We start from the raw sequence: 24,282 nt of genomic DNA, 5'->3' as shown, positions 1-24,282 counted from the left end.
GTCCACTGCACTATCCAGGAAGAGGACAAAAACTGGGTATCAGGGGGCTGGATTTACTCCTGGTTCCCATAGGAGAATTGTGGGAATCTTGGATCATGTCCAACAACAGCAGTCATTCTTGTCCAGCATTTATTCTCCCTCTGCCACTTCTCCAGGTCCCTGAGTACAGACATAAGACATCCTTAACCTGGATCCCTGACCCCTGGGAGAAGAGGAGAAAGAGTAGTAGGAGAAGTATTAACACTGGCTATTGGCTACTCTGTCTTTTTCCTTCCAGGAAGCAGTGGGTAGAGGTGCAAGGGATTGCTCACATGAGGTCAGGACACGGCACATTTAAAACGTGGATGTTTCCCATGTTTTTGCCTGGAAATAGAATTATCTGGGCAAGAGGCTGTTCCCAGATAAAACACAGGCGCAGAAAGTTCTCAGTTTTACCGGGGAAAGGAAATCATGATGAGATGGCCACATCCTCACCCCGAGTCAGCAAAATTGCTTTCTAGACTGTGTCCTCACACCAGCTCACTCTGTGACTCTGGTCTCAGTAAAGTGGGAGCACTGGGACAGATATTTCCCAATGTCCTTCCCAGCTCTGCCAAGCATCAAAACCATTGACCCCCGACCTGGAAAGTTTACAACCCACCTTGTCAAAGCACACGAGGTTGATCTGGCCACACATGTTGATTCTTTGTGGAGAGATGCAGAATATCTTCTTCTTCTTCAGCCTCTTCTGGGCATACACGTTGCCTATGGTCAGGGCGGCTGGGAGCACAGGAGGGACAGTGGCCGTGAGGAGGATCAGGGCCATGGTTGCAGTTTCTCTCGGAGGAACCTGGGGAGAAGAAAAGCATGAGAACAGGGCAGGGCAGGGCAGTGCCTTACTCCCAGCTGCCTCCTGTAACACCTAGGAGCCTTGCACCTTGGCTCAGGGTATTCCTGTTGGGTCAGTGGCTTTCTTGGTGAGGTTTGGCTGTACTTAAAGCATGCACATATTGTCCCTACTACAGACCAAAGGGTACCCTTTGACCCCTGTGCCAAGTCTCCCTGACCTTCCCTAACTCAGTTTCCCTCCATCTGAACATCTCCTTTAGTCATCATAGCCTCTGAACTCCCAGGGGCTCATATGGGCACCACTCTGCTCACACAGGCAGGTCTTAGTTTGTAACAGTTCACTCCAAAGGTTGGCATTCTTTTTGACATCTCTCTCCCTCATCATCTGCAAATGTCCTGGGCACAGAAGCTCATTCACCTTTGAATCTTTGTTTGTCTGAAAGTTCAAAGGGCAGCTCAGTGTCTGGGGCAGTAGTTACCAGTATTTAGACAGAAGGGATGGTGACCTGACAAACACTGGAACCAAGGCTGCCAAGATCACAGTGTTGCAGTGTGTTCTTAGCTCTGGGGAAGCCAACACTGAGGTTAGTATCTCTCACTATGGCAGTCACGTGTCTGCACCAGATACATTATTTAGTTGCTTCCTGCAACCACTGCTTTTTCCAGCTACTCACACAGAGACTTTTGACCCTGCAGACTCCACCTTGTCTAACCAATTCTGAACCAATGCAGACAGAGGCAGCCACGGGGCCAAAGTTTCTGACCCACCAGGTCTGGCATCCAATTCCCAGCCTTAGTGTGGATTGAATGTTGAACTCTGTCCAGGAAACCTTCACTTCCAGGCTGTGCCAAGGCTTATTTCACTTTTCTGATTGGAACTTCTGCTCTCCAGGTCAAACTGGAACACTGTATTATATTCTGGCCAGAATGGCCTTGATATTCTGCCTAGCTCTCCTCAGATTCCATGCCAGTGACAAATGCACTGGACTACTTGGGGATCCCTCTCTGGAGCCTTATGCCAGTTTGAAATGACTATGCAGAGGATTTTAGCCTGAACATTAACTAGAAATATCTCTGGATTAAGTCATTGTCCACCAACATCCCTGGCGCTTGCACACTCTCCAACACCCAGTATTCACTGTTACTACCAGTTTGTACAATGCCCAGCTTCACACCCATGCCTTACTTACAACTCCCTCTTCTTGACCAGCCCCACAGCATCTCAGAATATTTTGGAGGCCACATGGATGGACATCAGAGCAGAATCTCAGAAACAGAAAAACCCTCAGAGGTTGCAATGACAACCTCACCCTCCCTGGCTACCAGGGAAGAGAAGCACCCACATGAATGTGGTACCTTAGCAGCCACATCAACTGTAGAGCACCCACATCAACTTGGTACATTGTGGAACACCCACATCAACTTGGTGCCCTGTAGAGCACCCCACATTAACAGGTGCCCTGTAGAGCACACACATCAACTTGGTGCCCTGTAGAACACACACATCAAATTGGTGCCCTATAGAGCACTCACATCAACTTGGTAACTTGTGGTTTAAAGGAAAGTAGGAATCCCACTAGGTATCATCAGATTTGGTAAGTGAAAGTATATGTTTAATTCTGCTTGAGATACCAAACAGAAAGCATGGGCAAACCATGTGTGGCATTTACTTGGGACACCACTTTATAAACTGCATGGGAAATGTTAAAACTAGATGTGCTACTCAAGATCCCCTTCATTCTGACCTCTTCCTACCCTGCTAGGCTTCTCCCTTAACTGCTTGTCAGTTCTATAAGGCACTTTCGTAATTCTGTGTTTTGTTCATTTAAATTACTGTGCTCTTCTTGCCTTCTGACCAGATTAACAGACTTTTCTCACCTGTTGGAATGGTGTTGAAAACATGGATTTCCTATAAGGCTCTTCGGGCTTGCATATTGCCTTATGTCTCCATTGGAGCACCGCTTATGGCAAACCAAAAGGTGGAGCAGTCAATGAACACCACAACAGTGTGTATGTGAGTGTGACTGTGAGTGTCTGTGTGTGTGTGTGTGTGTGTGTGTGTGTGTGTGTGTGTGTGTGTGATACATGCAGTTCTTTTTAGAGACCAGAAGAGGGCATGGATATCCTGGACCTGACATTACAAGTGGTTGTAAGCCACTTAGTGTAGGGACTGGGAACCAAACCCTGATCCTCTCTCTGCAAGAATAGAAAGCCCCTTCACTAATGACCCATTTCCTCAGCACCCTGTGTAACTCTTCATGAATATAAACTGAAAATTCAGTTGCCACATGTTGCTAAGGGTTATAATTATATTTACATATGTGAACATAAGTACATAATTGTGTGTGCGTGTGTGTGTTTATAGGAATTAAACCCAGGGTCTTGTACATGCTAATCAAGCACTCTGAGCTAGCTATATTTCTAGGCCAGTTTTTTCATTCTAGAGAGGTAGGCATAGAATGTTTCTGCAGTCTAAGAAAGTTCTTTTGGACAGCAGCGCTGATTTACAGAAACATGGGCTCTACAGTCAATCTTATTTAGTCCTCTGAAGTTAGGTGAAGCTCTCAAAAACTACGATTGGCAAGACTTTGTTGCAGTACTTACTTCATGGTACATATAGATACCCAGGGCATAGAAAAATCCCACAACACCAATACAGGCCAGGCACACCATGAACTTGAAGGCATCATTATACAGTTTGAAGTTCAGAGGCCGAGGGTAGAGGATGGATCTCACCAAGTCCCCTTTTGCTGTATTATAACCTAGGAAGATAACCAGAGGGATAAAGTATCTGCTTCATTCCAAATCTACGCAGCTATGCCGCCGGAGTCTGATACGGAAACAGTGTTGCTATGACCAGAGTCTGATACGGAAACGGTATTGCTATGAACTAACAGTGCCTTTGCCTTCCTTGTCAAAAGTCACAGAGAGCAATCAGTTGTAGTCACTCAACCCTGTTTAATTTCTCTTGTCCTGGGAAGTAGTGCTTCAGTGATCCCCGTAGTACAACCATCCATTCATCTGCAGAGTTAACAACAACCAGACTTGTAAGTTGAAAACTGTGACCAGAGAAAATGAGGTGCCAAGAGAAACCTTTAAAGCAGGTGTGTGTTGCAAACAGATACAAGTTAGAAAAGAACTGAAATTTTAAAGAAGCAGAAGACATAAAACATGTGATTTCTTTAAAACATAAGTGCACTGGCTTCTCATCATGATTTCCTTGTGCACTAAAACCTCTCAGAGAACTGATTTCCTCAGATCAAAGCTCAGAGTTCTGGGCACAGTACTGAAAGTCCCCTTCAAAACCATCTCCTTCTATCTTGGAAGACTAACTTAACTAGTCAACTGTCCCAGAAGACCCCTGCACTTTATATTCTGTGCCTATCTTTCTAGATCTCACATGATTGTCCAAACACTCCCTCACCCTGTCAGGCTTGGCTTCAAATGCCACCTCATCAAAAAGGTGTTTCCTGAATTCTATATCCATACTTGAGCCAGAGTAATTTATTTCCTGTAATACTTCGTTATATAGTGTCTCTCACCACTCCATAGTTAACTGAAAGTTAATCTCTTACATCATACTATAACCTTCCTCAACGGAATAGACAATCATTTATTAATTTATATAGCATTCAGTATATGTTCATTTCTACCTGATTTATTCACTAAAATGATTGGCCAGTCTATATTTTAAATATGAGTCAGTGTTATAATTATAAAGTGTGCCTTATCCCTATTTGTCGCCGGATACATGGTTTTCTCAAATGTGATTTTCTGGACTTTGGAGGATAGGAGCATAGTTTTCTCTAAGTTGCCACCTAAGCACTTAGAAGTTCTCATTAAAAGGTATGATCTCTTAATTCAGCTCCAGGCTAAAGTGAAAATACCATTGCTTTTTAGGACTTTAAACCTTAGTTTCTGTTTATATACCTGGCTGAGGGATCCCAAAACTTTTTTAAACATAGAAGCCATATTTTATATTAAAACAGTATTCAGGTAACATAAATGAATAACAGACTACACTAAAGTCTAGCATCAAAGAGCAAGATTGTGTCTTTTTGTCTATGGATGTGTGTAGCAGCACAAACACACACTGAGTCAGAGTCAGGTCAGGGGAGGTCTTGGTTGTGTATTGTCATATGAAAAAAATGAAAATGAGTAGAACTTTGAAAACATTCTGAGCATGATATGAATGTACAAACTAAGCTAAGGAAACATGTCTGCGATGAAAGGCTGAGTAACAGTTCAGAGAGAGTTTAGAGCAAAAGCTAAAAGGGAACAGTCAAAAGGGTGTTTCTGGCAGAATTCTGTAGACCTGAAATGGCAAAGCCTGCATAAATGACAACCATGACGGAGAAGGCAAGGGGACCATGACCCAGCAGGTGATAGCAGAGTCCTTGGGACTTGATGCTCATTTGATCTAAGAGAAAAAGAGGTGTTAGAGATGATACTAACAGCTGGGCTAGATGGTGATGCTGTTCACAGAGGGGTGAATCAAGAAAATGAGTTTATATCTAGACCCCTGACTCTAAAGTGTCTGCAGAGCCATTGCCTTGTTATCTAGCAAGCAACTTTTGGAGATGAAATTCCTTCCTAGTTGTTGTGGCTGGGTGGCTTTACAGGGAAACACTCAGAGGAAGAACTGTAGAGAAAAGAGAATCCCACAGACATATCTATGCATGTCACTCAACACATACAAGGGTTTAACAATGAATGTCCAATTTAAGGTGATGGTAACTAAGAATCATAAGGCTCTGGTTAGGAAATAGTGTGGCTTCTATTACCCGAATATGGCAAACTCCAAAATCCTAAGCTAAAATTCTCACCTCTAATTCTCCCCACCTCCAAAACAGCTTTACAAAAGTTGAATCCACTTACCTGTCTGCAGAACAACAGCTCTAACAGGTCCCTGTCCAGATGGCTTGACCTGGATCACTTCCGTTCCACAGAAAAGCACATGCTTCCGGTAGTCCTCTAAGCTATGGGATTTCCAGGGCATGGTGTTCTCCGTCTGAGGCAATGGTGTCTTTGTAACAGGTATACTTTCTCCTAAAGAAGGTTACATTTTCTTGGTTCTGTGTAAACTCAGGTAGTTATTCAGAACAGGCCCGGGCCAGTTTCAAGGAACTGCATAACCACAACCAAGCCCATTTTAGTTCTCATCCCATGAGTCAAACCCATTTTAGTTCTCATCCCATGGTCAGGGATGCCTGTGGTTCAGGCAATGGTAGGACTGGCTCTAGCTTAAATATTTGCTGAAACTCTGCTTACCACTCATATATGTAGAATGTGTGGTTTGTTGTCATAATTTAATGAGCAGTTAAACTATGACCTAGCCATGTCCCAGGCATCTATCACCCAGAATTGTTCCAGAAACTGTAAAGACATGCTTGCTTGTTTCCATTTGCCTTTCCTTTGGTCATTTATCCACACATCCACACATTTTCCTGTTTATTCCACAAATACCTTAAAGTGCTTCTTCTGTGCCAGAAATAAACTGCACGTTTTACTAAGCGCTGGGAATATAATGGTCAACAGGACACAGAAGCCTGGTCCTCTACAACCTCATGGTCTCAAGCTGGAAAATGATAATCTTTCTACACATTTTCCAGGTAACTCCTAATAAAGACACCATTCCATTTGTCCACATTAGGGTTTCTTTTGCTGCGGTGAAACACCATGAGCAAAAAACAATTTGGGGAGGAAACAGTTTATTTGACTTACACTTCCACAGTGTAGTCCATCATTGAAGGAAGCCGGGTCAGGAACCTGGAAACACGAGCTCATGCGGAGGCCATGGAGGCCTGCGGTTTACTGGTTTGCCTTCATGGCTTGCTCAGCTTACTTTCTTAAAGAATTTGCGACCACCAGCCCAGGGTCGGCACTACCCACAACGGGCTGGGCCCTCTCCCGTCTATTACCAGTTAATAAAATGACCTACAGGCTTGCCTTCAGCCCTGTATTATAGAAGTACTTTATTAATTGGAGTTCCCTCCTCTCAGATGACTTTAGTGTGTGTCAAGTTAACATAAAACTAACTAGCACACCATTATTCCATTTTCTATATGGAAAAACTAATTATTCCCCTTGCCATTACAAAATAAACCCCAGATTCTCCTTGTAGCTTCCCAAAGCCAACCAGGGTTTCAGTGACCTCCTGGGTTTGTTCCCATAAAAGCCCCAGCTGAGCAAGACCCTTTCTGACCCCTCAGTCACCCTCTCAGCAGCCCCTAGTCTCAGCTGCCACAGTCTCTGTCCCTTTCTCAAGGAAGGTGACATTCTGCAAGACAGAATGTTGGAGGTACAAAGAAGAAAGCTAAAAGTTCAAAAGAACACAGTTCACAGTAAAAAAAAAATGGTGGATAACACTTCCTATTTCCCAGATTTAAAACATACTAGAACAATGTTAAAATTCCATCAGTCTTTTGCTAAGTGTTCAATTAGCAAAATAATACATCATCTTTCTAAGCTAGAAATGGCATTATATTGATTATATTTACATTTCTTTCTATGAGAGCAAGAACTTTGTCATAAAGAACTTTCTATATGTCCTCATTTTACTCCATGGCATATAATATGTTTAACATATGTTTTCTGCTAAATGTACAAAAGCAATTACTTAGATTTTTCTATTATTGTTCTTTCAAAGCTAGTTTCCTGGCATAGAGAATGAATATTTACATCATAAGGCTAAACAAACTGTAAACATTTTATTGCAGACTTGAATATCCTTCATCAAATCCCTTGAGCTGAGCACTGCCCTTATTCCATTTTCTTCAAGAGGGATGATGCCCCTTCACTGTGTAGATTTACCAGTTGCATCCAAAGCAACCCTGTGGAAGACACTGAACCTTTGGCAAGTCTCCAAATAATTGCATTGTGCTGTTTTTGAAGTCAGCCCCTGTACTACGTAGATACTTACAGATTACTTTGTGTCCAGAAATATTAACCCAGATTATTGCTTTGCCTAATATGATAGTAGCAACTCGTTTTCTTCTACAGACTCCAGTGAAATTGGAATCAGACAGGCGCTGATCAAATAAAGTCACCTCGAGATAATGTTACGGAAATGACACTCTAAGCAGATGCATTTACACAGAATAAACACTACTCATATATTATTAAGAATCTTATGCCTGGGCTTTTCTGGGGAGTCCAAAATGAGATGGATTCACCTGCCAAAGATAAGGGTGCAAGAAGGTTTATGTTACAGAAGGAAGTACTTTGATTGTGAACTCTCAATTATAGAGTTGGTACCAGGGACCTTGAGACCGCAACATTTGTCACATAGAAATTCTTCCATGTTCCCACCAAGCTGGACACCACTTCCTGCTGACAATGCTTGAAATGCCATGCTCTTGTTTATGGCATCACTGGGACCATTTGACAGAAAATGATCTGCCAGGGGAGCCAGTTTTCCTTTATCTTCCTGGTTCCAGCACCGTGCCTGGCACATTACAGGCATTCAGAACTTGCATCAAGCAAGACAAAGGGGGAATGAAAGGAAAAGAAGAAAAATGGAAGACAGGAGGGAGGAATAGGTATGATCTACCCATTGCTTATGAGCTTGTGTGGCAGAATATCAATTGAGAAAGACTGGAGAGGCAAAATCCTGTGTATCCATGGCAGGTCACTGCATCTGTTCCAAAGTTAGGCTTCAAATCAATCAGTCCTTTCACCAGTAGAGGGAGGAGGATGAAGCTGCCCTCTCTCACACAAGCATCCCCAAGAAAACCAGAAGGCACTGACTGGACCTGAACGCACAAGGCTCTGGGCGAGCACTGCGCTGGCTTGGGTGTTTTTCTTCAGGAAGCAGTTGTTAGGAACGTGTGTGTCATTTCTGACTTTGTGTTTTCCATTTGCTCCAGAAACCTTCCCAGTCCTGCTCACTGATGTATCCCTGGGAGATTTTCTGCTAATAAACTGGTGAGATTGGGGAATGAGCAGCCATACAAATGCACCCAGATCACCACTTTTATCCTGTGTGAGTACCAGCAAATGATTCCTCCTCTCTTGGCCTCAGACTCACCTACCTACAAAACTCCAGAGTCAATGGAGCAGTGTGCAAAATGTTGGTATAAAACAGCACATACTAAAACTAAGAACCTGGCAAATATTAACAAATTCTTCCCCATCATGTGCCCCTTTGTGTCTTGCCTCCTCCTCCTTGGGGGAAGCAAGGTCCTGAAGGAGGCCATTACCTCAGGGAATGAGGCACAGGGGCCAGGGAAGTTGGAAACTGGCCTCTGAGTCCTGAAAACCAGGTGTGAGCTTGATTGTGGATACTAGAGACTTCCAGAGAGTAAGAAAGTCCTTCTCTTCCCCATGCCATCCCTCTCTGCATTTCCAGCTAAACTAGAAGATCTGAAAGAGCAGGAAGGGGGATCCAAAGGACACATAGGTACCATGTGTCCATTAGAAAAGGTATCTGCACCTTAGCAGGCTACGAGAACACTCAAAGCCCTGGGAAGTGGGTGTCAGGCCTCAGACAGCTTCCCATACAGGGAGACAACAACCACAAAAAGACCTACTCCATCTTGCCCTGATGTCCTGTAGGACTTGAATAGCCAGAGTGGTGTCAGGAGTAACTGATGCAATGTCATTGACTTGCATCAAAATAAACTCCAAGCCTAGTTACAAAATAAAGCCAAGATTTTTGCAGAGACAGTTCAGGGGAAAATTCTGCCGATGGGCGGGTGCTGTTGGAGGGAAGGGCTGCATAGAGTAAAGGGTGACAGGGTCAAAAGGAAGACAACAGCTTTCCCACCTCAGACTCACCTTCCGCACTCAGGTGCCACTTTGCGTTTGGGGACAAAGGCCACCTCCAGTTCTGCTTCCATCATTGGTCATTGAACAGCCCTGGTCTATGTTCAACTCTGTTCCTTCATTTGTAAGTTGGTATTTTAATGGCTCCTAGCCTGGACTTGTTTGATAGCATGATGAAGTAAGATATAAACGCTATTTATAAATATGTTACTATAGGATACTAGGAGTGTTTGTGTATTATTTTTACATAATAAGGCATCTATATCTGCAAAGCTTTATTTTGCAAATGGAAAATAGATGCATTTAAGCTTCATCTGTGGACATATATACTGCAGCTAGGAATCTGACTCTAACAAGGGGGCTTCATCTGGATGATTTTCACCGTATGTATGCCAGTGGAGTCCATTTCCTACACAAAATAAAGTAGTGCATACTAGGATTTATGTGTTTTGGAGAAATTAATGAGAAATATTTAGTTTCATATATTTGTTTCACTGATTCTAGCTCTAAGGTGGATCCTTTTATTTTTGCTGCTGGTGATTTCAGCTTTGCCATCCATAGGTGAGCACAGGAAAAGCTCACTGTCATTGAAGGACATTTTACATTAGTTTTAATTCTCTGGAACATTCCAGCTTTTTCTGAGTCTCATGAAAGGAGAAGGAACAGATGGAAGACCTTAACCTTCCTACCTTTCCTGCCTCTGATGACCCCGTGTCATGCTCTCTGTTACCCAGTGAGAGAAACATTCAGAGTACAGGCACACTCGGGCTGTAGGAACATACAGGGCAGAGGCCAGCCAACACCCTTCTTAGCCTGAGGTATGCACATAGGCAACAATCATTACCACCATCACAAGGCAGGTTGATTTCAACACATTAAAGGAGATAGTTTGTAATTATACCAAACATTTGAGTTTACTACATTTTGTCTCCATTTAAAATTAAGTAGAGCCATTTGTAAATGTTAAGATCCACTTAAGTTGAACAATGTAGGAGCAGAAAATGGACTTCTGTTACACCTAAGGTCATGTTCAAGGACTGTATGCACTTTTTCCCATCTTTGTACCAGATAGAAGCAGGAAAGTTTAGCAATCTATCGGCACAAAGGACAAACAGCTTTTAGCTCTGTGCTTCCAAAAAGTCTCTTGTTAAAATGTGCTGCATGATTTCCTAAACTAAAGGGCAATTATATAAATAGCATCTTCCTAGTTACACAATTACAGGAAGACTTTAAAAACTGTAGGTGAACACTAGAGCCCTCTGAATCGCGATGTGAGATCCACAGGGCTGTGAATCTGAAAACAGAGCAGCAAGCTGTTGTCTATTCTCAGGCTCACTAGAACTTTTCCATGAGACCCAGTTCTCAGGAGTTCCCACCTGCAGACCACATGGCTAGGCAGATCTCTCCTCCCTTCTGACTTGGGCCTGGGGGATTTTTAGACTGTGCTTTGTTTTTATTCATAAAGGACCACTCTCAGATTTATTAAGAGACTGCATTTCAACCCAATTATGAACCCAGATCTCCTTCCATTCACTCCTTCAGGTCACCATTCAGCAAAAAAAAATCCACACCATAGTAAAAGTGTCCTCTTGGTTTCTGTTTTGTGGCTTAGTCCTATTGTTCACCAACACTGTCCATTTGTGTGTTCTGTGTCTTTCTTTGAATAAAAAGGCAGCATGGCTCTCCCTTATCTACTTCACGTCTCAGTGCAGGGCTCGGTCCCAGGCAAATATGGAGAGCTGATGTGATTTGCTAATGCTTGGCCTAGCTTTTGGGTAAGAAGAGGATGTTGGGTGACAGCAGCCTACCTGTGAGCATCCCTTCATTTACCACACAACTCCCATCAATCAGGATAGCATCACAAGGCAGTGACGTTTTCCCCGGAAGAATGAGGATATCTCCTGGAACCAGGAGACGGGACTCCAGCTCCTGCAGACCTAGGTGAAAGCAGAAGTTCCATGACTGAACTGACCTTTTCCTGTTCCCCCTTAAGAATTAAAGTAACTAAGAACTCTTATCTGCTTGTTTTCCGATTGGTCAGGACCTACCCTGCCTGGTCACCTGTGCAGGGCGCCTTTCCACACAACTGAAATATTGCCAGGGAATTAGATTAAGAAATTGTTTCCTGGGGCTAGAAATGAATGAAGAGTGACAAGTTCCTGTTTGGAACCTGGTACCTAGCCAGTTTCTGTGCAAAGTAAAATTTTCAGAGCATCTTTCAAGAGGAAGGGAGGTACCCTCTGGCTGCTTTTGCTCTCTCTGGGCACTGGTACCCTGTGAGCACTTTGAGGCTGCATGTAAACCTTCCAGAAACCTGCTGCTCTCGCTGCAGCTCTTTACTTCATAAACATACCCCACCCGAAGCTAAACAGAGCCAATGCCAAGAGTTCAGACAGTCCGCATCAAAAGGCTCCATTGAAGCCTATACTCCAGACAACAGCTAGGGATGTATGGAACAAAGGTCTTTGGGAGACAGCTAGTTGAAAAAACATAAAGCAGCCTTTAGTATACACACGAGTATCCAATTGTATGAAATGTGGAAGACAAAGGGAATTTGAAGCTGAAATCTATGAAGACGACAATGTGTAGGAGTAGTCTGACCAAACTTTGGAAGGGGGTGAGGCAAGCCTGGCCTGGGGCTCCAAGCTGAACAGGGCAGTCACGTTTGGGGCTCTGCAGATGTGGGCACTTGGAGAGTTAGCCTCCCACAATTTTATGAGTTAGAAGTGTCATTCATTCCCCCATACTCACAATCCTGGACTCAGTCAGAGGGAAGTTCCGTCTTTGATAATGAGGGCAAACTGTCTGCTGTGCAGCCATGGCACAGAGACTGCAGCCTGAGCCACTCACCTTTGCCTTTTACGCTGACGGTGACCTGGACTTTGTTGTGATCCTCCACAAGGTCGTGCAGCTTAACGGATTGCTGCCAATAAAAAGGCGAGACTTTACCAGCAGACAGTCCTGTCTCCCATTTCATCTAAGCACCATAAAGGACAAGCCTGTTGCCACAGTCAAATAACCTGGCTTCCACTTCATCTGCTCGGTTTGGTCTTTGAGACAAGGTCTTGCTATGTGGCCCAGGCTGGCCTGGTACGATATAGCCCAGAATGGCTTTGAACTTAAAACAATCCATCTGCCTTCCTCGGCCTCCAAGTGCTGGGGTTGTATATATGCTCCATCGCACTCAACTGCTACTTTGGCTTTGACACTTCAGCTCCCCTGCTCCCTCCCCTCCCCTCCTGACATGACTTTAGGAGCAATTCTCCCCGTTCATGTAATACAACTTTACTCCAAGGGGTAAAAATGATATACAGCTACCAGTCCAGGACTGAGCGAGAGGAACCAAGGTGAAGAAACAAGGCTGTCTGAGTTTGTTCTGCAGATGACTGTCCACAGGGAAGAGCAGCCTCTGGTGAGCTGCTTGTTCACACTGGGTGAGTGGACAGGCTGGAGTCACGCCTCTAGATTTTTAATCCTGGTGCCAGCATGAGTGAGTCAGTGAGTCTGTCTAACTCCATTTTGCTCAACTGAAAGGGGAGACGATAACATAAGCCTTTGGAAGAGGTATTTTGAGTTTTCAGTTAGCTAATTCTTACAGAATCCTTCATGCAATCACACCGTGCTGAGAGAGCATGAGTGCTAGCAACCATGAGGGAAGACGCTGCTGCTGGCGAAACTGCAGTGAGACAGCACCTGGAAAGTGGTATGATTTGTTGAGATTTGCCTATAAAGGTGGGGGAAATGGAAGGGACTACGGAGAGGAAGGCAGAGGCAAGACGAGATTTGGTCCAGACACTTCCCAGACTGACATGGTGTGTCAGCATGAGGAAGGGGCACCAGCAACCGGGGAAAGAGTGGGCAGCTGGGGAAGGTTCTGGCACTTTCCAGTGGGTGTCAGAGAACTGGATATCTCTAAGCAGAGGCAAGTCTGGTTCCTGTGTTGCTAATCAAATTCAGCATAACCTAAGCCAGAAAGAACACTTCTTTTTTTCTGTTACAGGTAAAATTACTTTGATCTGTTCTGTTAATGACTTTGAATGTTACAAAATTTTCCGGACTGACAGGCATCATGCACAAGTGTGTGACTTTCCCCAGAGAGAACATAATGAAGTCACTAGTAAGATTTGCATGGGAGAAGGAATAGTATTCACTTCAGTTCCCCATGAAAAGCCAGACTTCCCTAATTTGGGTCAACTGAGTGGAAGAAATGTTGCTACAGTTAAGTGCATATTCATGCTGTAAGGTTGGGGCATGCATTTACACCTGGCATTACACAGGTAGCTGAGAGAGTCAGCTGAGGTTCTGTGTGAAGGACCCTGGACTCAGTCAAAATTCTGGAGTTGGAAGTATGATTTACTCCAGTAGCCAGCCATGTACAGTGTTGCAAAATATCACCTGAGAAGCTAGTAGCTTCTTCGATAAATATCTGGTAGTACCCATGAAGTTGCCTTAATGTGGCATTCTGTTGATGTATTTCACATGCCAGGGACTTAGCCCAAGCCTGCAAGCTGTCATCAAAGAAACCCACAATATTATAAAAGACTCAAGTGACGATGCATATATCAACTCATACTATCAAGCCACTACTACACATTAACCACTATGGAAGACCCTTTGGGAAAAGCTAGAGATACACAGAAATCTGTCTCTAACATATGTGTAGACACAGAAGCAAAAGGCTGGGATGGAAATGCTAAAACAATCTGCCACAGGCATGCACTTGTGAAGCGCTGAGAGTGACAATCGGAGGTCACCTGACTCAAAGCGTATTCCTAAGAGTGTTCTCTTCTGCTTAAAATAGCTTCCTTTGCCTTTCGGAGCTGTTTTTCCTGCTAAACTCCTTTCAGCTACTTTCTGTTGAGCAAACTCATTGAGTCAATGCCACGATAGCTTCAGCTGAAGGGGATGCTAATCAACACATTTGGAAGTGGAGAATTATGAGTTAATAGTGCTTGACTGTAATTCTCACACCGCATTATGCTGGGGAGCTGAATTTGTTTATCAGACTTAGCGTCTGGGGAGCCTGCCATGCTTTGCTGAGGCTATTCCCTAGGATGTTCAGGCCAGCTTTCTTCTAGCAAGCTCTTTCTAATCTTTCACATGAAGTGCTGTGTAAATATGGCCACCTCCCGACAAGGACCAGATCTGGCAGGAATGCAGAGCTCTGTGCCTGACTTCACACCTGTACTGAAGCACTGACAACTTCCATTACAGCTACCTGTTGTCCTTTCTCGGCTGTGAGATACACAATTCCCAGGATGGGAAGGGGGCCGTACATTCCTCTTTGTCTCCAGACTCTGTGACATAGTAGGTCCTCAACAAAAGTGTATTTCATAGATGTGGAGTACTTGACATTTCCCAACGACACAAGGGTAGGCTAATGTAAGCTTTCTCTTTGAGCTAATGTACTCAGAAACTATAAGCATGGGTTTCTATGACAACCAGCCAGCCAGGAGAAGGCAAACTCTGTGATGCTCACCATGGCTGCAAAGCTCATTGCCTGATTTTCAGCAGGCCCCCCTCTGGTTTCTACAGTCCCTCTTCAGTGGGACCAGGATCAGTTTCCACAGCTTATTTGCATACTGTTATTATTCCACATTTGCTACTGAATATCTTTGTGTTTGCTGCGGCTGGATTTTCTCCAGAGATGTCAGAAGTGGTACATTAGCTCAGGTGCCCCAGGGCCCTGCTAGGTCATGACTGAAGACAGAGCTAGTGGTGAGGAGTACCGGGATACTCTCAGTAGCGCCCAGCTATCCTGTATGCAAATACATGTCTATGTAAACACAGTCTGGGGTTGTCTCCACTCCAGCTTGCACTCTCCTAACTTCTTAGCAATGGGCTACAGCTCAGTGTTTCTCAGCCTTGGTGATATAAGCTTTCTCCAAGTGGCTTGATTTAGGGTAGGGCAATCAGGCAAGAAGATTATCCTTCTTAGCCTTATTTCAGAGAAACGATGAACTCAGCACAATGACTTAGATGTTTCTTCTTTTACTCATGCTAGCTTCTTTCCCTTAAAACTTTACTGTTACCTCAACGTCAACAGGTCGGGCTTTGAAAATACATTCAATGCAACAGTGTGTGATACCTCACAGGGAGCCAAGAAACCTGGTCGCTGTTTCTTATGTGGAGCAAGTTCCTCTCAGGTGGGGGAAAGCTATTCTATCACATGTGTCTCATTCAACAAATGTTGTGTCCAATGCATGTATATGATGGATATAGGGACCTCTGTGAGCTATGAAATCATAAACAGTGTTAATGGTTGAGGGCTCATGACTGAAGCTGTGAAGGAAATAGGCTCGCTTGGTATGGCTTTACAAGATGTTTTACAAGTTAGGTCAGTTAAGTTTCATAAACAAATACCAGCTGCTAATAAGATTAGCATTTGTCATCCTATTCTTCTGAAATCCTTTGTAGGACAGCCATTAAAGCTCATGTCCCCATGTTGCTCACTCTTGGCAAAGAAAATTGGGGATTCTGCTAAGAAGATATGAACTTTAATTTTTAAAAATTGTTTTAGATTTATTTAATTTATGAATACTACTATTTTGCCCACATGTATGTATGTGCACCACATGTGAACTGTTGCTCCTGGGGGCTAGAAGAGGGCATCCAATTCCCTGAACTGGAGTCATAGGTGGTTGTAAGCCACCTGTCCAGTACCAAGTGTTTAATTTTGATACAGGATTTTAAATACAGAAAAATTTGAAAACTACCTAACTTTGGATATTGTTGTGTAACATTTCCATCTAAGATTAAAACATTCCATCCTGCAGAGAAGTTCCTTAAGCAGGAAGGTAAACAACTCAGTTTCAGGAAGTCCCTGAAATTGACAAGATTCATTGGGCCCCTCTCTGCCAGAATAATGGACAAAAGCCGAGATTCCCCCTCAGTCACAGGGAAGCTCAGCTGCAAAAGACCCTGAGACCAAATCAGCTGCTTGGAAGAAGCAGAAAGCAGCAGCACTGTCTGGAAGATGTTTAGACCATCGTCACTTAAAAAGGACACTGTTAGACCTGTTGAGCCTGCCATGTTCCCAGCTTTGTGAGCTGCCATCCTTGCTAGCCCTGGTGGATCCTGCTGATACAGCTGCCTTTGAGTAATTGCTGATCCTGCAAGTAACCCCTCACCCATACTCCTGTAAATAATCCCAACAAAACTCATTCATTCACCAAGTTAGACTTTGGTGATATCCATACTTTGCTGTCTGTTGTGGAATCCCTAGCTGGGGTGAGTTGATGTGTGTGTTGCATCTCCCCAGTAAAAGTCCCCCCCAGGAAAAGTTTATGATACCACAGATATGCAGAACAGGAAACCAGAAACCATGAAGGAAAAGAGAAATACATTTGCCTCTGTATAATCTTTAGTATATGAAAAAGCCAAAATCAAGTAGGAAAGATCAACTGAAAATGAAATTTTTCCATATATATGATGGATATGAGAGGCCCTTGAATATAAGAGAAAAATGAAATGCTCACGTAAATAAAATTCATCTCCTTTCACTTGCAATCAGTGAGTGTACTTTAAAATAACAATTTAAAACACTAAACACTTAGTAGATGAAAACTTCCACATACCAATATCTATCACATAACACTGGTGAGGATTTGGAGAAATCAATGATCTTGTGTGTTGCTGCTAGAAGAATTATTTCATTTGGACAAAATTACACTGCAACTTCCATTTAAAGTCAAATTATACCTATCCTTGGATGCAGCAGTCTGGCTTTTGGTTGCTATGCTAAAAAGAAATACGAAGTAGAATCTTGTGTCTCAGTTAATATTCGATTTGAGTTCCTGCTCCTCCCCAGTCTTACCAGTATGATTATCATCAATCCATGCAGCATTCTTCACTCCTACTCACACATAACCTCAGAGTCCTAAACATGGTCCAATTAAGCCTCCAGCTGATGATCAAACTTTGCAAAGACTTTTGAAACTTCTCGGTATTTCCAATGCCCTGTCCCCCAAGTGACACTATAGTAAGATTTGTTATTGCTGCCTTATGACTTGTGTTGACCCATGCTCCAGGTAGAAATCCTATAGGCTTTGATGTTTAGCCACAAGGTAAATGTAAATAGAATCCAACCGTGATTTTAGTTCTTACCTGTCTCAAGTCATACACACTTAAGACAATGGAGATAATGGTCAAAATGATGATGGCCACTGAGTATTCTATGTAACCCTGAGACAGCCACAGAGTGAGGGTGAAGGCTTGGAACACATAGAATGGATTTAAAACCTGCAGGTACAAAAATAGCACAGGAGTTATTTATGTAGTAGCAATCAGAATTATATCATTGCTTTATAGAATGTTTTTCCTTTTAAGCAACATATGATGACCTTTGCTATTGAAGGATTCACTTAGAAGTTAATTAGCTCAGGCAAAGGCAATGCAAAGCACATAGAATGTAATACAGCAAAAGTAAACTTACTCTAAGTACTCAGAGCCTCCAAGTACTCAGAGCCATGCTCAAAAACCCCCTATTCTCATTTCCAAAAAATAGTCACAAGTAACAAAATCTAGCGGTTTGCCATTTATCCATATGCTGTGCAACAGTCTCCAGGTTAAAACCCTCCATTTTGAACAGAAACTTCTTGAGATGTAGGATATAAATGGAAAAATGAAACAACAGGTTATTTTAGGAGAGGATGTTTACAAGGAATTGAAGCAACAGGGTGCTCTTTTGTTGGGTGGTAGGGGATGTGGAAACACTCCATTTAGCAGGAAAGTGTCATTAAGACCAGAAGTAAACAACTAGGATAACTTCAGGAAGTTTCTGAAACGTACTGGATTCATCAGACCCCACCATCCCCAAGAATTTACAAGCAGTGAAGACTGCTAAGCATAAGTGGAGTTGCTTAGCTTTCATTCTGACCACGCAGCTTAGAGGAAGTAGACATCAGTCAAACTGTTAGGAAATATAGATCAGCTACAGTACCTGGAAAAGGTTCAACCCCCCCCCCCCCAAGCCATGAGGAAAAGACAATTCTAACCCATTGAGTTGCCTGAAAGTTCTGCAGTTCACTCCAGGTTTCTAGGTTTTGTGAGGGTGGACTTGTGTTGTTACAGCTCCCATTGAATAACTTATGCACCCGCAAGTAATCCCTCACCCATATTCCTGTAAGTAACCCTAACCAAACTAATTGGTTCTCTGAGTTGGACTTTGGTGTTGTGAGTAGTTTGGTCTGTTGTCAGTTCCCTGTCTGAGCTGAGTAGATGTTTGCCCATGTCTGCCCAGGAATAGTGTCACACAGCACCATAATGGAGGGAAAACATAATTTGGTCTCATTTTAAAATCATGGGTTTATCTTTCATGTTCTTCCATGCTGCTGTTAAAATGGAAGGCTATTTTAGCCAGGCTATTTTAAGACAGCACAGGCTTTCTGTCACAGGCCATAGTAAGATTCTTTTACAGGCAATACAATCAGCATATTCCTCCCCTTGAGGCCAGAAGGACCCTGAGTGGCAGTGGCTGAAGGGACTCTGGCCAGCTCAAACGTGGTGATCACAGCCCTGGCAGGCCTTGCCCTTCTCCCCAGTTCCCTGTACCTTGCTACAAACAAACAAACAAAACATTAGATTATATTCCTAAAGCTAGCCACCAAGGGCTATTCCCTTATTTGGCCACTTCCTCTTCCTAAGGGTGACTACCAAGGTCCAGCTATCAAAATGTTTAAGTCCAGCAATCAAAAGCCCCCTTTGGCTCATCTAATTAACACACCCAATTAAAATTAAGCACCTCATTCTAACAGAGTTTCCCCTTGTACCTTTATAAACTGCCATTTGCCTATGGACCATGTCTGTCTGTCTCCTCTCTATCCAGAGGCAGCCCTTTGTCCCTTTCCCCTTTCCCTTTTCTCCCTTGATCTCTGTCTCCTGTCTTTGCCCCTTGTCCCTGCCCTCTGTCCTACTTGGGCAAATAAATCTCCTTTGTGATGAGAACTTGGCCTTGGGGGACTGGGCCCATATTTTCTTTTCAATGGCTTTACCAAGGACTGAGCAAATATTGTCAGGGGGACAGTGTCACTGACTCCAAAGCTGATCAGCCACAGCATGAGATGTCACCAATTCCAAAGCTGATCAGCCACAGCAGGCACAGGTGTCCCCATAGCACCATCATCTCTTTCATTCCCCATATTTCCCAGTTGGTCTTATTGGTTCTTATGAATGATTACAGCAGAGGAGTGGGATGAAGCTTGGTTGTAGAGTACATGTTTAGAATACCCAAGGCCTTAGATCAACGTCAATACCATAGACAGACAGACAGACAGACGGATGGATGGATGGATGGATGGATGGGTGGATGGACTGAAGGACGGACAGACAGACAAGTAGATAGATAGATAGATAGATAGATAGATAGATAGATAGATAGATAGATAGATAGATAGATAGATAGATGAACCACAACAGAAAGAACAACTCTCAAGAAGGAACTGGAGAAGGTTTTACAACACACAGAGTCACTGGAAATGAGAGCATCCACCAGAATGTAGTGCATTGCCTTCCTGAGGAAGGGACCTTTATCATCCTTATAAATTAGATGAAATACTGGCTAACATCAACTCTTCCTAAATGCTATTTTCAGTAATTATCTCACACCACACACTGAATAAAATTCCACTTTGCTTTTAACAATGAACTGATAGCTACTTAGTAAGTTAATAAAGCTACACATTAAATGTTTTTCAATATTATTTATAAATTTAAAAAGCTTTTGTTTCTTGGTGTTTCTTATCATCCCCATATTAACTGCTTTACTCACAAATTATAGCTCTTGAGTTCACTTGGCATAAAATGCTCTAATTATAGATTATCTACTAATGATAACATGATTCTGAATTTATAGAAATACAGTGGAAATTGCTTAAATATTTCTTTGGAAGAAACAGAAACAGCATAATTAATTTAACCCCCTTATTCAAACTAAATATGAAGTAATCTACCACAGACACACCCTTTTAATTTTACTAAGGTTCTGGTTAATGTGTGCTAAGAAAATGCAAGACTCCTTTTTGAAAGAATCAGATTGATACTTGGGAAAATACTTAGCAGTCTGCAAATGCATTTGGTGAGTGGTCCTAATGCAGCCTGCCTTTCTATAGCTGAGCTGGTTGTGCACATGTGGAATGGAAACACATACGCACATGAGACAGCTACACACCCACTTCCTTCCCTTGGGAATATTACACTACTCTAAAAACTAATGCTGAAATAACAAAAGCCTTGTGTTTGCTCCAGAAATAGAACAATGGTAGAAAATAGTTTATAATAGGCAGACATGGCCATTCTCCAAAACAAAAATGACCATTTAGCCGGGTGTTAGAGGTGCACGCCTTTAATCCCAGCATTCGGAAAGCAGAAACAGGCGGGTCTCTGTGAGTTTGAGGCCAGCCTGGTTTACAAAGCTTCACAAAGAGACCCTGTCTTGAAAAACAAAACAAAAAAAAGAAAAGAAAAGAGATTAAAAATATGCTTGGTTGGGAGAATTGCTCAGTGGATAAAGACACTTGACAGTGCAAGCCTAGGGGCTGTGAATTCAATCCCTGAAAATCCCATGAAGGTGAAAGGCAAGCTTGGACTAGAAGTTGTCCTCTAACCTCCACACACGCAAGCCTTGGTACGTGGCCCCATGCATCCCACGTGCCTATTCCCACTTCACACACCACGCATAAACACAGATACATATGATCATATTTTAAATAGATTTAAGTTGTGGAGCATGCTGTAAAGTTAGAGAGCAGCAGCCTGAATCCAAGATAGGTGGCACAAGCTAGGAGCTCAATGCTAGAGGAAGCAGGGACAAAAGATCTCCCATAAGAGGCAGGGAACTAAAACCAGAGCTATGGCGAGAAGTAGAGGCATCCATAGGCTTCCTGCCCCAGTACAGAAAACACCACACAGAGCAGAGGGCCTAAGTCACTAAGGGGCAAACACCATTGCCTCCAATATGAGCTTGGCTCTGACCCCATAAAAAACTGGGGAACAGATGACAGCAGGTACAAAGCCATCAAAGAGGGACAGCCAACTCAGAGAGTGGAAGGGGAAATTTTTCCACTTAAGGCTGGCTCACACAAAGGTATTAATAAAAATGTCAAAACACGTGATACTATTTTTAAAAAACTAATGAAAAGCCAGACTCAAGAAGATAGAAATAGTAAAGTAGTGTTTAAAGGACCAAAATGATGCATTTCAAAATCTGAGGGACTGCAGATGTAATTAGTCTGAATACTTATGTCCTCTTCAAAAGAATTCCCTTGTTGAAGCACTGACCCCCAGTGTGGTGGTATTTGGAAATGGGGCTTTGAGAGATAACTTGGGTTACATAGGTCCTGAGAGGCAGAGATCAGAACTCATTCATGAAAAGATACAGGGAGAGGTTGCTAGTCCACAGGCCAGCAAGAGCCCTCAGCAGAGCCTGAGAATACAGCCCAGTGAACCTGGATTGCTACCCAGTCTAGATGGTTGTGTTGCAGTGCCCGAAACAGATTAAGATGCCACACTACCACCACCCAGAAATTTAAGATGACAAAAGAAATGGGATATTACAAAACAGGAATCTGACTCTCACTGAGAAGTGTATTTAAACTTAAAATAAGGGGGTGCGGGCTTGGGGAATAGTTTAGCAGTTGAAGGCACTTGCTGAGACCAACTTGGTGGAAAGGGAGAACTGACTCCTGTGATTTACACACACTTATATGTACACACACATACATGATTGTGTCCCCAAACACATAGATAGATGATAGATGGATGGATGAATGGATGGATAGTGATAGAGATTGATAGATAGATAGATAGATAGATAGATAGATAGGAGGCAGTTGTAAAGGATCAGTTAGAAATTCATGTGTGTGTGTGTGAATATATGTTTGCTGAGATTAAATAAAAATGGAAGGAAGCGTTAATAAACAGAAAAAATATAGGCTAGTGTCAAGAAGCAGTCTCATGAAACAGAGATAGCATTCCCACTGAGGGATGCAAGTGTTATTTACAGTCCCTCTGAGGCCAAGAAATTAACAAGCAGATTCTCTTTTTCAAAAAGAAGAAAAATGTCTAGTTACCTGTTTAACCAGCAGCTTCCATATGGGCTGGATCTCCACCTCGATAGCATTGGGGCCACACACTAACCTTCTGTGGGAGAGTGGCCATCTGTTAGTGTCAGCCTAGAAGCCCAGTGACAAGTGAGCACAGGCAAGTTGGTCACAAGTCACCCACCTCTCTGTCCTTTAGACATCTTTTGCCTTGAAAACCACTGTAACCTTAAATCACCCTTAACCATGAATATATTTTTAAGATGAAAGTTGATACATGATGAACATAGTTGGTTTTTCCTGCTTTAAACTGCCTTTATTACAACTCAGTGAAAATGAAATTAGAAAGACATTTAAAAAATAATTTGATTACATCCTAAAATCAGCTAAACAGACACAGGTCTGAAGATATTCCTAGACTTACCAGGCATTCAGTGTACTTCAGGCATCAGCGATGGTATCTGTCTTACCCTGGAATCTCTCAGAGCAGTTCCTTCATGTGAATCCATTCAATTCACCAGAGAACAAGTTCCCAGGAAGATGCTCTATGATTGCCACTCGCAAGTGTCTCCTCCCCACACAAGGTACAGCACACGTTTGGGTTGTGTTATCTAACTTTTATGAGTTTTTGCAAAACATTTACTTGATCCTTACAGTATTGTATTACACAGTATTATAGAGTTCTAAAAGGTCAATTTTGCCAATAAGAAAAGTGGTTCACTGTGGTTCTTTAGCCAAAGGTTCATACAGCTAATATTAATTGTAACTATGGAACTTTTAGGTATAATATTAACAAACATTTTGTATGACCACTGTTTACAAAGAAAACTGAAGTTTGAGCAAATTAAGTAACTGCCGCAAGCTCTCAGAGCCGGAAAAGAAGGCTACTCCCAACCATGGCCTCTATGACATCACTTCACAGCTGCACCTCTGCAAATACCAGCGTCGAAAGCCTACATGAGGGGCCTTTGGTCTTGCTATCTTATAACACAGAATGGACTGAGCTCTGCTTGCCTGACTTTTAAAGCTTGTTACACCAACTTTAATTATTGACTGTCACAGACAGAGATGACTTACACTAAGGACTTCTAACTCTGTAATGTGGGGGGAACACTGAGGCTTAGGGGATGAAGAGTCAGAGAGGAAGAAGGGCCCCAATACTGTGTGAGTTCATGAGCCCTAAGCCTCATTCTGGAATCTCAGAATACTTGAACTCAAGCCATATTGAGGCTGTGACAATAATCATTTATTGGTCAACTGTCAGAACCTCTCAGTACCCAGGGCTTGGTCTGTTTGTCTCCCCTCCCACCTGCCACCCCGCACACATGGTATGCACAATCTACAGTCTTCCCTTTGTAAATGCTACTCAGCCTTTATAAGCCAAACCTGACAACCAAGTCAAGAGGCTCAGAACACTGGACGTGAACACACCTAGCTCCACACCCAGCAGGCCTCTGCCTTGCTAGTCCTTCTGCTTACACCAGTTTCCTTGATCCATTCATGTTTCCAAAAGAGTATTTCCTTCTTGAGGCCTTTCATACAATCCTATTTAAAACAGCCTAGGGCCTAGGGTTATAGCATCGTGGTAGAGCATTTGCTTAACATGCCCAAGACCCTAAGTTTGCTCCCTAGCAATGGGGTGTTGGGGAAC

The 24,282-nt window shown here is 43.0% G+C and overlaps 1 protein-coding gene across 2 annotated transcripts in view; it reads right to left on the bottom strand.

The window, feature by feature from the left end:
• Positions 1 to 24,282, bottom strand: part of Atp13a5 (ATPase 13A5) — a 130,545-nt gene that overhangs the window by 79,136 nt on the left and 27,127 nt on the right. For both annotated transcript variants that reach the window (XM_005071584.4, XM_013114603.2), the window contains exons 6-12: positions 22,662 to 22,731; positions 17,701 to 17,835; positions 12,445 to 12,517; positions 11,403 to 11,531; positions 5,707 to 5,877; positions 3,433 to 3,590; positions 641 to 829 (exon numbers count right to left, since the gene is read on the bottom strand). In XM_005071584.4, coding sequence (XP_005071641.1) covers positions 641 to 829; positions 3,433 to 3,590; positions 5,707 to 5,877; positions 11,403 to 11,531; positions 12,445 to 12,517; positions 17,701 to 17,835; positions 22,662 to 22,731 — 925 coding nt within the window. The remainder of the gene's footprint in view (positions 1 to 640; positions 830 to 3,432; positions 3,591 to 5,706; positions 5,878 to 11,402; positions 11,532 to 12,444; positions 12,518 to 17,700; positions 17,836 to 22,661; positions 22,732 to 24,282) is intronic.

This window comes from Mesocricetus auratus, unplaced genomic scaffold (genome assembly GCF_017639785.1).
Source record: "Mesocricetus auratus isolate SY011 unplaced genomic scaffold, BCM_Maur_2.0 Super-Scaffold_100008, whole genome shotgun sequence".
Taxonomy (NCBI): domain Eukaryota; kingdom Metazoa; phylum Chordata; class Mammalia; order Rodentia; family Cricetidae; genus Mesocricetus; species Mesocricetus auratus.
Note: the sequence above shows the minus strand (reverse complement) of the source record. Positions and strands in the feature narration are given on the sequence as shown.